The sequence below is a fragment of the Macrobrachium nipponense genome, chromosome 24 (genome assembly GCF_015104395.2).
Source record: "Macrobrachium nipponense isolate FS-2020 chromosome 24, ASM1510439v2, whole genome shotgun sequence".
Lineage (NCBI taxonomy): Eukaryota > Metazoa > Arthropoda > Malacostraca > Decapoda > Palaemonidae > Macrobrachium > Macrobrachium nipponense.
Genome location: NC_061091.1, coordinates 31,922,841 through 31,935,723, shown reverse-complemented (window position 1 = coordinate 31,935,723; position 12,883 = coordinate 31,922,841). Strand labels below are relative to the sequence as shown.

The window sequence follows — 12,883 nt, the reverse complement described above, 5'->3', positions numbered from 1 at the left end:
TTTCCATGTGAAATAGTTGCCAAGACGAAGAGTATTTCAGTGCTCTATTAACCAAAGTGTGAATAGTATTAAGTTTAAAAGATTGTTGACACAAACTATAATAATTGTTAGTCAGTCCAGTAAAAGTACGTTTTCTATAGACTGACGTGGAGAACTCAGAGTTAGTTCTGGTAATTTTCAAATCTAAAAAAGGTAAACAATCATCGTTCTCTACTTCCATTGTAAACTTGATATTAGGATGAAAGTTGTTAATATACTCTAAAAAGGAATAACATTGCCATGGGTGTTGAAACAAGGCAAAGGTATCATCAACATAAACTCAGACTCCAAATGAGACATAAAAAATTTTGCCAAAATGGGGCCTAAAGGAGAACCCATAGCAACTCCATCGACCTGCGATGGAGTTGCTATGGGTTCTCCTTTCGTGTCCTAGCTGCACCACCGAATGTATACCAGTCCGTTTACGGAATTTCTCGAACCACCCATGCGAAGCCTTGAACTCTGGGGTTGGCGTTGATGTCCCTTCTCCTCCGTCGTCTTCGGCCTGGGCAATCAAATCGCCGAAAATAGCGCTGGCCTTGTGGCAGATTGCCGTATCCGTTATCATATCGCCAGCAATTTCTTTGTCTTTTATCCAGACAAGAAGCAGGCATTCCATCTTGTCGTGCACGTGGGTCCTCTTGCTGGACAAAATAGTGATGCCCTTGGAAGGTGTAGCTGCTTTGATGACATCCTTCTGCTTAAGGATGGTGCCTATTGTCGACGGATTTCGGCCGTATTCCTTGGTGATCACACTCAATCGCATACCAGCTTCATACTTCTTGATAATCTCCATCTTTGTCTCCAAAGAGAGCATTCTCTTTCCGTGAATTTCAACTTTCTTGGGACCCATGACTACGTATATACTGTACGTAATTTACGTATAAGTAGAGTAAAGTTCTCACACAACACGATAAAGTACGTATACTGCAACGAAATCACTAACGAATTTACGTTAATAAATGAAATCGTTAGAATGAACGAATACTGCGTGCGTACGATAACGATGCTGGTATCGAGTGGCCGAGGCACGCTGCTACATAGTAAGATGCATGATGGGAAGGATGCTGACCAATAGGAGAGAAGGATCTCATGGTGGTGACTAGCATCAGGAACCAATGGGAGAGCAGGAGGATGGTGGTGAGTCTACTCAGTTGGCGGCGCGCGAGTTTCAAAATTGTTATCGGTGGTCCGGGCGAATCTTGGACTTTCCAGCAACAACCTTTCGTATCTTGAAAAATTTTTGTATGTAGAGCCGTAAAATTTTTCGTGTTAGCTTTCATATCTCGAGTTTTTCGTAAGTTGAGCCTTTCATATCTCGAGGTACTACTGTATATGTATACGTATGTATATAATATATATATATATATATAATATATAAATATATAGAGTATATATATATATATATATATAATATATAATATAATAATATATTATATTTATATATATAATATATATAAGATATATGTATGGTAATGTATTGTAATGTTATGTAATGTATGTATGTATGTATTGTATGTATGTATGTATGTAGTGTTGTAGAATGTATTGTATGTATGTATGTATGTATGTAGGTATACAGTGGAACCTCGACATACGAAAGTCCCAACTTAAAAAAGATTCAAGTTACGAAAGCAAATACAAAGATTTTTTTGCCTCTGCATACGAAAATTATTCAGGTTACGAAAGGGTGTTACTTTAAAGTCCCGAGATTCGCCTGGACCACCGAGAACAATTTTAAAACTCGCGCGCCACCAACTGAGTAGACTCGCCACCATCCTCCCGCTCCCCCATTGGTTCCTGATGCTAGTCACTGCCGTAAGATCCTGCTCTCCTATTGGTCAGCATCTACCCCATCGTGCTCTATGTAATCTATTGGTAAAAGGATGCTGTAAATTGAAAAAATTATTCATGCAATACATTTAATAAAAAAAAATATTAGGTAAAGATTGAATAAAGAATAGAAATGAATGGTTATTATACTGTTTGGTAGTTTCAGTAGTTAAAGAGAGATAATGAAAATTTATGATTACTGTACTGTGTGCTAGGTAAAAGTGGTTGCTGGGCAATCGTTCGCTACTCGTAGTGTTGAACGTAAACAATAGGTTGGAATTTTTTTTTTTTTTTTATTGTAGTTAATGGTTACTTAATAATTATTTGAAATAAGTACATGCAATATATTTAATAAAAAAATGTGAATTAGATATCATAAAACAAAATAAATCAGACTGCTATCATCGAAGCCAACAAATATTTTCTAGAATTCTTCTTTTGTTTTAATATTATATGTTTCATTATAGCTGTCAGTAACTCAGTATCTCCATTAGGTAAAGATAGAATAAAGAATAGAAATGAATGGTTATTATACTGTTTGGTTGTTTCAGTAGTTGAAGAGAGATAATGAAAATTTATGATTACTATACTGTGTGCTAGGTAAAAGTGGTTGTTTGGCGATCGTTCGCTACTCGTAGTGTCGAAAGTAAACAAAAGGTTGGAAGCTTTTTTTGTGTGTGTGTATTATATATATAGTTAATGATTAATTAATAATTATTTGGAATGAGTACATACTGATTATTTATACATTTTATTGGCATATTCTAAGCTTTTAGCTTCTTAGGTTTAGATGTCAGAATCATAGACTAGGCTACAGTAGCAATGCTAACATAGGCTAGGCTTATTGCTAAGGGACAAATGCTAAAGTCCTAATATATGCAGTAAAAATGGGGTTGAACATTACATGCAGTTGAATATTACTCAAGTATGTAGGTACAGTATTTTGCCTTTTTGGAGTCATATTTCTTCCGTCGGATAGGCATCATAACCCTAGAACATGTGTTGTAAGCCTGGAAATAATTTACTGGGGTGTTTTTGTAGGGCTTGGAACAAATTAGGCAAAATACATGTAAAATGTGGTTCAAGATACAAAAAAATCAGGTTACGAAGGCCGCTTCGGAACGGATTAATTTCGTATCCTTAGGTACTACAGTATATATGCTGTATATATATATTCAAAAGCAGTGCTCAAGTCAAGACCAGTCATTTGAAGTTCACTGCCACTACATATAGGGATTTTGATTTTCTTGTTTGATGTTTCATTTAGTATGTGATTTGCCCTTTTCCTATAGCACTGTATAAATAATCTTTTTCAGGGGTGGTTTCGTAAAGGAGAAGTTGAGTATGCCACTAACCATTTTGCAGAAGCATTGGAATCTTATCGCCGTGCCTCACAACTACAGGATGATCCTACCCTACTGGAATGTGTTCTTAGAACTAATCGAGAGATGACTCGTCAACAAAAGGTGAGACCCTTTTTGCATGTTGAAGATTAAAAATTCTCATCATGGCTCATAGTTGTTGTTATGCAGAGGTGTACATAACTGTCCATGTCAGTTTAGTAGCACCTCAAATTAACAAACACTTTAGGAGTATGGCTTTCTGATCATTAACAAAGTTTTGTTGAGTAACAAAGATGCTATGGTATAGCCTTCACTGGAATGTTTTCTCTATCTGACGGCTAACAGCAAGTCCTGATATTTCTTAAGCCTGACTTAACAAACCTACCCTTGTAACATGTTTCAGCAGTGCAGTACTGTTGCTGTTAGTTTTCAGTCAGAACCATTGGTGCAGATGGTACACTTGGGTACACTTACCTGTTTTAATGCCATTTTCCTGTTTTTTTTTCTTCATTAGGTGTTTTCTTATGTGTAATTAGTGAAGAATAGTTGCTTGGAAAACCATCACACTTTTCATGATTTTCTGTGTGTTCTGTTTACTGAATCTTTCATCAGTTTTTATGCCTTACTGAATAACAGTGTTATCATGTGACACCCATTACATATATCAAGCCATAACTGTAAGGGTGTGAAACTGAAACATTGAGCATTACACCATTTTGACTGTTTTACAACAAATAAACACATCTAGAAACATTATTGCTAAAAAAAAGAATGTTTAGCTTGTTCATGGACAACTTTGTTCAATGTTTTTACAGCACTGTGAGTGACAAAATTGTACAAAAAAAGCATGTAAAATGAATGTGAAAATTATATTTATTCAAAAACATTGCTTCTCATTTTTGAGTCCAGAAATATTGTTCTTTTGCTGCCTCCTGCAATGTAAACTTTTTTTTTTTCTTTTTTTTCAACACTAAATGCTTTGATTTCCAAGAAGGCTGAAACAAGACTTTTGTTTATTCAGTATTATTTGTAGAATAAGTGCTAAAAATTATAAGGAAATAACCTTCAATCATCAGGTAGAATGTCATTGATTTTGCAATGGAGCCTTATAGCTCGGCACTCCCCATAAATGCAAATTTTAATATAAGAATCAAGAGAGAGCACAGTTCTATTCATTTGATTATTTTGTAAATTTCAGAGCATATTTTGTATTTGATGAAATGGTTTTAGTGCAAAAATCAGTTTTCTAACTGTTATAGTTTCATAGTTATTACCAAATAAACTATAATCTTTTTCTTTTGCTATTTTTTCAAAACTTTCTTTTTTAAAAAATAAATGCTTCAATTTCCAAGATGACTAAACCAAAATTCAGTGAAACTTACAGCTTATATAACAACTACAGGCAGTCCCCGGGTTACGACGGGGGTTCTGTTCTTGAGACACGTCGTAAGCCGAAAATCATCGTAAGCCGGAACATCATCAAAAATCCTAAGAAAACCTTACTTTTAATGCTTTGGGTGCATTCAAAACTATATAAACTGCATTCTTATTGCATTTTTCATAAAAAAACCTTTAAATATTGATTATTTTGCATATTTGGTGTCATATTTCATCTGCCAGATCAGCGTTTGTAGGCGTCGTAACCCTGGAACATGCGTTGTAACCCTGGAAATAATTTCTGATGAATATAATTGAAAAACGTCGTAAGCCGAGACCGTCATAACCCGGGGACTGCCTTTAGTATATATCTATAATTACAAGGGGGGAAAATTATTTTAGAGTGCAACGTTCTTTTTCCTTATTATTTTCAAAATATTTTTTTCAAATGGAAAATTTATGAACTAAGAGGTTAAATATCATTATTTCCCAACCTGTATTGTTTCAGTATTAACTGCATAATATGTGGTAAAAATTTTAAGCAAATCCCTTCAATCATAAGGTAGAATGAAGTACTTTCTGTATAATGGGGCCTTATGGCATCAACACTCCCCTTAAGGTATAACTATTAAATTAGTCAGTGAACTTTTAAAATAAACAGTTATAAGTAGTTATAAGTGTTTTTAGAGGGGATATTGCATTTCCACAGATTGTGAATATCCGTGGTGGGTTCTGGAGCCTATCCCAACAAAAAAAGTGGGGGAACACTGTAATTTTGAGTATGGGACTTAAAAATAAACCTTCATTTAGAGCTCCCTTGGTCTGTTCAGATCCTTGCATGGCAGCACCTTTTGTCAGGGAATCTTTCAATAGAAAGTTGTGAGCTGTTAAGAAATTTTTACATTTCACTGACAACTCAAAGCACTTAGATTCCAGGACTGTTGCTATGGGTAGCATACAAAGATAGTAAGAACATCAGGAGTGGGTAAAGGAGGTATTACTTCTGTATACTGGAATGATAAACCAGACATACATGTGCTAGTTTCTGTCACTGACCATAACAAAGAGATTGGTGGCATTTATTTGAAAAATACTAAATTATATGCCAACCTATCTGAAAGGGAGACAATCAAATCGACAATCAAGTGTTGCTTATAACTTTTTTGGGATTAGCACTGTAGAAAGCTTTATTTTGTACCTGAAAAATACCATTTTCTGCACCACTTATTGGACGATTCTGCTTCAGGATCATCCTGGTCAGTGATCTTATGGTAGTCTGTTTCCTCAAAGATTCAAGGAAAGTAATCATCAGTATAAAAATACAATCTAATAGGCTTTACCTTCAACCAATAGAAGGCCTTTTGCATAGTTATTTAAAGGAGAAGACATAAACTTTGGAGGATGCTTATAGAATATAAAGAGGACGGTAGAGCTCCCCCTGCTAACTGAATTTGCACATGACTATTTTTGTTCAAAATGTGAGAAGGAATGATGCCCTGAATGCACATTCATTTATTATTGAAAATTTCATAATTTCCAACATGTCTGCAACTTCCTCTATATATCTCAATGCACATCTTCCCAAAATGCAGTTTTTTATAAGGAACTTACTCAGTAATTACTTAGCTAAGAGTTTCTACTCGGCTTGAATTTGTAAAATTTGCGGTACCAATTCTTTTGTTTGTGTAGGTGACAAGATCCGCCCATATATGCAGTAAGAGAGAGGAACAACTTAGCTAATAGCTCAATTTGTTTCTGCCACTTGTAACATCTACACATGGTGTTGACAAAGCAGCTTGGTTTTTGAATAATTGGTTGTCTTGCCATTTAGTGAAGTATTTTGTTACGGTAGCCTTTTGGTGTTGTTATTAAGGTATAAGTTTCGAGACCTTAATTGACGATTCATTACGTTTGTGACTTGATTGCTAGTTGGGTATGTCCGACACTAGCTCCTCTAGTTTCTGGTATTGCAGTGTCTAGTTAGGTATGTCTAGTTTCCAGTATTGCAGCAAAGGCTGCAATATCTGGATGGCCAAATTGACATACAACTCTCATACCCTTTGCACCAATTGCAGAGGGCAGGAATGTACCATTGATTTGTCATGTGACGAGTACAGGGAATGGGGTGAGCAAAAATAGGAAAATTGTAGTTAGCCATACTATGACTCTTCAATCTGGTAGCATTAATACCTGTTGCCTGTTCTCTAATTAATCCTTCTTCATATGTGTCAATCCATTCTCCTAGACCACCTACTGCTTCTCCTGGCTCGTGCACTTCCAAACCCGGTTGCTTCGCCAGCCTAGAAAATAAGTTTGGTCAGAAGTGAATCTAGTGGTAAGTACAGTGGCCCAGTTAGGGACATTGATGTGAGTCCTGATGGACAAATTAGAAAAAAGTGCAAGTGAAGTGACAGTGGAGGAGGTACCTCGGCTGCTCGTCCCACTGATTCTCTTAGGCAATGGTAACTGCCATACTCCCTTAGCCCTGGGTGGAGGCCCAAGGGAGGTCAGTGGGTTGAGCCCATGGGCAGTCACCCCCTCAGTCCTGAAGTAGTTGAGCATTCTTCAACAGCACCCAGGCACTCTAGGGTGCCTAAGAAATTACTTTCATCTGAAAGTGCAGATGCAAGTGTTTTGGTGCCGCCACCCCAGAATTTGTCGTCTTCCGCTAAGCCCCTGTCACCAATTTCAGTCTTCCTCGAGCATACACCTGGCACTGGCTCCTTTACAGAATCAGCTGGATAATCTTCTACTTACAGAAGCCTGCTACTGGCACCTTCCGCAGACCCTGCCTTATTCCCAATTTTTTGGGATGATGAAGACCCTGATCAGGATTCGACCCCATCTCCTTACACATCCTTGCTCAGGTTGTTAATGCATAACTTCTCGGAGTGCTTCTCTCCTGCAACTCCATCAAGCTCCCTTAGATAGTCCTCTCTTCCTTGTTGAAGAAAGCCTTACGTGATGTGGAGAGCCGGCTTTCTGAGAAGAGGGAACAGGGAAAGGCTTGCTTTAGTATACCACCTTTCATGTAGACATTAATTATCCTACATTACGGGAGAACCTCCTTCCTTGAGAGTGGCTGCCTCCTCCAAAGGGGACTTCTCGGGACTCACTGATGCTGGTTGTAGATCCGCTTTCTCTTCTGCAAAGGTTTTCTTTTCAGTGCTGGTAATGAATAATTTATTGAAGAGCCTTTTTAAAATATTTGAAGTGTTAAGCTTTCTTGACTGGTGTATAGGGGTTTTAGCCAAGGAAGTTCATGATCCCTCTCTCCCTGAAGACGATGCTGAAGATTTACTCAATTTTCTTTCCTGCGCTGACAAAGTAGTTAGTGATGGATCGCAGGAGGTGGCCACTGTGGAATAATGTATATTTTACAATGCATATGCTTTCCATGTATTTAATAAATATTGCCTATTGTGAATGCATCTGCATGTGTCATGCTGTATGCACCCTGCACATGCGCATGATTACTCTTCTTGCTTCTCTTGGCACAAACTGCACGCCTTGCAGAGCCTCTGTACATATTTACCTTTTGGTGCATGGAATAAAGAAACTACGACCCAGGATATCATTTCTCCCATCCTGCAATCTTCCATCTTCTAATGCAAGACATCACCACCGATCACCAGCCATCTTTTATGCAACAGGCATCCTCAAGAAAAGGGAACTGTGGGTTTCCTCTATGTCCAAGGGCACCTCACATGCATTAAAAGTCAACACAGTATCTGTTGAATAAACTGATGAAGCGCCAGAGGGATTTGCCTTCGCCTTCTTTCTCCGCAAAATCTTCTTCTCTTCAGCCACAGCCCTTTTGATGGGCAGACAGAGGTCACAATACAGGCCTCAAGGTGCAGTTAGGTTTGCATCTCGAGTGGAGAAATCCACAGCAAAACCGTCCTCTCGTAAGTGAAATCCCGGTCCTCCATGCCCCAGTGGGGGCCAGATTACATCTCTTCTGGGAAAGCTGGACCATGAAAAGGCCAGGTAGTGAGAGTGCTGAAGGCGAGATATTCCATCCCCTTCAAGGAGAGGCCACCCTTGAACATTCCGTTGCATTGACAGCCTACTCCGTGGGATCGGAGAGATATTCGGCTCTCTCAAAAGAAGTTGCCTCTCTCATCAGCAAGGGGACCATAGAAGTTGTCAAGAACATCGAGTCTAGGGGATTGTACAACTGTCTCTTCTTTTTTCCCAAGTCTTCAGGAGGGTGTAGACCGGTGCTAGATGTGAGTGCATTGATGTCCTCATAGTAAACACTAAATTCAGTATGGAGACAACACAATCTGTCCTTGTGTGCATCAGTCAGGGAGACTGGATGGTCTTGCTAGACATGCAGGGCATGTACTTTCATATTTCCATACACTTATATTCAAGGAAGTACCTCAGGTTTGTGTACAAAGATAAAGTTTGTCAGTTTCAAACACTATGTTTCGGCCTCTCGACTGCTCCACAAGTACTATTCACGTGTACTCTCTCCCCTGACAGGATGGCTCCATCTAGCAGGAGTCAAGTTCTCGCTATACCTGGGTGACTGGCTCCTTTGTTCTCCCGTGAAGGACCTGCAGGTGTACACTTCTTATGACTCAGGACCTAGGCCTATTGTTGAACCTCCAGAAATCACAGCTGAACCCAACTCAAGAGTATTCACTTATTTGGAGATTCATCCCCCAAGAGGGTGGAGGATTGCCTGTGGAAAGTCGATCTGTTCCTCTCTCTTTGCTCTTGCTCCACCATTCAATGGATGAGTCTCCTGGGCACCCTGGTTTCCATGAAGCAGTTTGTAGTGCTGGGGAGACTGCATATGAGACCTCTGCAGTTTTACCTCAAAGCTTGCTGGGATCAGAAGGTACATCAAGACTGTCACTTCTTCCAGATAACTGCAGAGATAAAGGAGAACCTGCATTGGTGGAGGACCAAAGGAAAATTTACAGAAAGGAAATCTCTCCTCCCAGTGAGTCCTGACCTAGACTTCTTTTCAGACACGTCAGGTCTAGGTTGGAGAGTTCTCTCCTTGGGAACAAAGAAGTCTCCAGAAAGTGTTTTCTGAAGGAGAAAGGACTCCACATCAACATAAGGAAGTTGAAAGCAGTCCACTTAGGGCTTCAACATTTTGCAAGAGAGGTCCGCAACAGGACGGTAACATTAGGTTGATGCAGACAACACCATTGCATTGGCTTATACAAAGTTTCAAGGGGCACTTACTCATTTTCTCTATGCAAAATAGCGAGAGATCTTCTATGTGGGGCAGACCAGAACCGGACCAAATTGGTCAAGCTGTTCATTCATGGCAAATGCAATGTTTTAACTGACAAGCTAAGTCATCAGAAACAGATCCTCCCTATGGAATGGACCCTGGACTTCGGGTCTGTGCCGTCCTTTGGAGCCTGTGGGGAAAACCAACCTTAGACTTATTTGCTACATCCAGAAACCACCGTCTGCCACTGTTCTACTCCCCCTTTCCGAACCTTCTAGCATTGGTCCGATCTGGATCTTTACATATTTCTTCCATTCAGGATGATAAGGGAGGTACTAAAGAAGTTTTGCTCCCATCAGAACATCAGAATGACTTGTAGCTCCTTTTTGGCCTCAGAAGGAGTGGCTTCCAGACCTTCTTGATCTCCTTGTAGATTTTGCAAGGCTCCTTCACACTATTCCAAGTCTTCTCAGACAGTCTCACTTCAGAAGGTACCACCAAAGTCTATCCACTCTGGCCCTGACAGGCTTTGGAAAGTCAGTAAGCTTGTCCAAGCGGAGGGATTTCCTAGTTTGACGGTTTGACGGCAGAGGCTATTGTCAGGTGTAGAGGCAACCCCTCCAACAGTTTCCCAGGCAAAGTAGACCTACAATATACAAAGAAGATTAGAGGGCAGTTTAGTTATTTGTGGTGCTCTGTGAAAAATTCTTCTAGACCCTTGTCAATGAACACATTATCCTTCTTAAAGGGTCTTTTTAGAAGCGCACTCCCAGAAGCTGTGAATGACTTTATCATTCTTGAAAATCAGAGCACACGATGTCAGGGCAGTTGCTGTTGCTACATTAGTAACTTAGACAACTTTTCTCTCTTCCATACTGCAAGCAATGTACTTACTGGAAATACAAATCAAGTGTTTGTGATGTATAATTTACGTGACATAGAGACAATATATGAATATTGTAGTACCTTAGGACCTGTGTCCATAGCTGGCGTAGTGGTGGGTGAGGAAGTGTAGGAAGTATTCCTTCCTTATTTCTGTCTCTCACCTTGAAACATGGTGTTGAGTCCTAAGGGAGTCTAGGGGGTACAATGTACCTGGAGTGCCCACCAGTTTTAATGTTTGGTAGTGGTCATGTTTTTAATTACTTGGTGTATCTGGTGGCATTGTCTGGTAATTTTGTTTTGTGGTAGTACTATGCTCTGGGCAGGGCAGATGTGTATGCTTTGTTGACCTTTGGTAATAACCTTTGTCACAAAGCTGTATTAATACTTTGTCACCCTTCAGAATACTCCTTCACTGCAAGGTCCCACTTTAGTAGAGGCACTTCATAGCTAAACCACCACCACACTACAGGTTTAGAGGACCGCTGACCAGAGGCAGTATCTATCTGCAGCAGCCCTCGCAACGGGTGAGAAAGCAACAAGCATGGTTTCAATGCTAGCCTGTCATGAGCTTTAGTATTGTCCATGATTCCCCACCTCCTTCAGTGTGGAATCAGCTAAGTAATTACTGGGTGAGTTACTTATGTAAAAATGACATTTTTATGATGAAGTTTTATATATACTTACCCAGTAATTACAGATGGAGCCCACCCACCTCCCCATGCATGGACATTTAAGCTTAAACAAATTGAGCTATTGGCAGGGTTGTTACTCTCTCTTACCCATTGGTCAGCTTGGCAAGGGAGAGCGGTGGATGCTTGGGTAGTGGAGGTCCTGAAGGTAGGTTATGAGATCCTTTTGTTTCAAGACCTCCAGTTTCCAATAGTCCTCTCCAGTTCAGCAGTTATTCACCTCACTCCATCAGGGGTCAAGGCTTGGAGAAGATGGTTTTGGCCCTCTTGGAGAAGGATCCCAAAGAGCGAGCTCCTCCTTCTGACGGGGTTTACTCACGGGTATTTGAGGTTCTAAAGGCCTTGGGTGCCTGGCAACCCATCATAGATCTTTCGGTCCTGAACATGTTCATTCTGAAGTCCAAGTTCCGGATGGAGATGGCTCTAACCATTCTTTCATCCATCAGGAAGGGGGACTGGATGATTTCCATCAATCTGCAGGATGCTAATCTGCAAATCCCCATCCACCTGAAGAGCAGACCATACTTTCAGTTTTTCACAGATTCAGTTTTCCAGTTCAAGGCCCTTTGTTTCGGCCTCACCACTGCTCCACAGGTTTTTTTTCGGGTGATGGCTCCTGTTTCAGCCATTCTGCATTGGTTAGGAGTAAGGATGCTCTGGTATCTGGATGATTGGCTAGTCCAGGCTGACTCTCTAGAGAAATGTCTCCGGTGGAGGGAGATGATAGTTCTGTCTCTTTTTGTCAAGTTGGCATTTGTGTCAACTTCAACAAGTCCAATCTAATCCCTTGCCAGATCATGACTTATCTGGGGATTGTTTTGAATTCCCAGATTTTGAGGGCTTCTCCCTCTCAGAAATGGATAGACAATCTTCTAAGTTTAGCAGAAGAATTTCTGTCCTCCGTAATGCAGCCAGTTTCTCTTTGGAGGACTCTTCTGCGCCATTTGTCATCCCTTACACAACTGGTTCTCGGAGGGCGTCTCAGGATTAGGTCCCTTCAGTCAACCCTTCGCCAGTCATTGGATTTTGTGTTTGAGGACTTGATAGTCACCTCCTCTCCACAGTGTCGAAAGAATCTCTGTTGGTGGAAAGTTCACTGCCTCGAGTCAGGGATGTCTCTTCTCTCAGTTCCGCCAGACCTAATGTTTTGGTCAGACGCCTCAGATCAAGGTTGGGGCGCACATCTGGACTCCGGAGTTGCTTCAGGCCTTTGGTCAGAGGAAGAGAGGATCATGTCAGTAAATTGGAGGGACTATGGGCAGTGTACCTAGGCCTTCTTTCCTTTCAAGATCAGCTGTCAAAGTTGGTTGTAGTGATCTTCGTTGACAACACCACAGCAGTCTCGAACCTAAGAAACCAGGGAGGTACACAGTCTGACCTTTTCACTCAAGAAGCCCAATCAATCCTGTGTTGGGCAGAAGAAAGTAAGATTATGTTGGTCCCTCAGTTTATCCTGGGTCATCACTACATCTTAGCAGATGCCTCGTTGAGACCGAACGAAATGTCGGAATGGACAC

At 40.4% G+C, this 12,883-nt stretch overlaps 1 protein-coding gene across 3 annotated transcripts in view; it reads left to right on the top strand.

The window, feature by feature from the left end:
• The window catches only part of LOC135205554 (uncharacterized), an 81,297-nt gene that overhangs the window by 15,855 nt on the left and 52,559 nt on the right, over nucleotides 1–12,883 (top strand). For all 3 annotated transcript variants that reach the window (XM_064236315.1, XM_064236314.1, XM_064236316.1), the window contains exon 3: nucleotides 3,189–3,338. In XM_064236315.1, coding sequence (XP_064092385.1) covers nucleotides 3,189–3,338 — 150 coding nt within the window. The remainder of the gene's footprint in view (nucleotides 1–3,188; nucleotides 3,339–12,883) is intronic.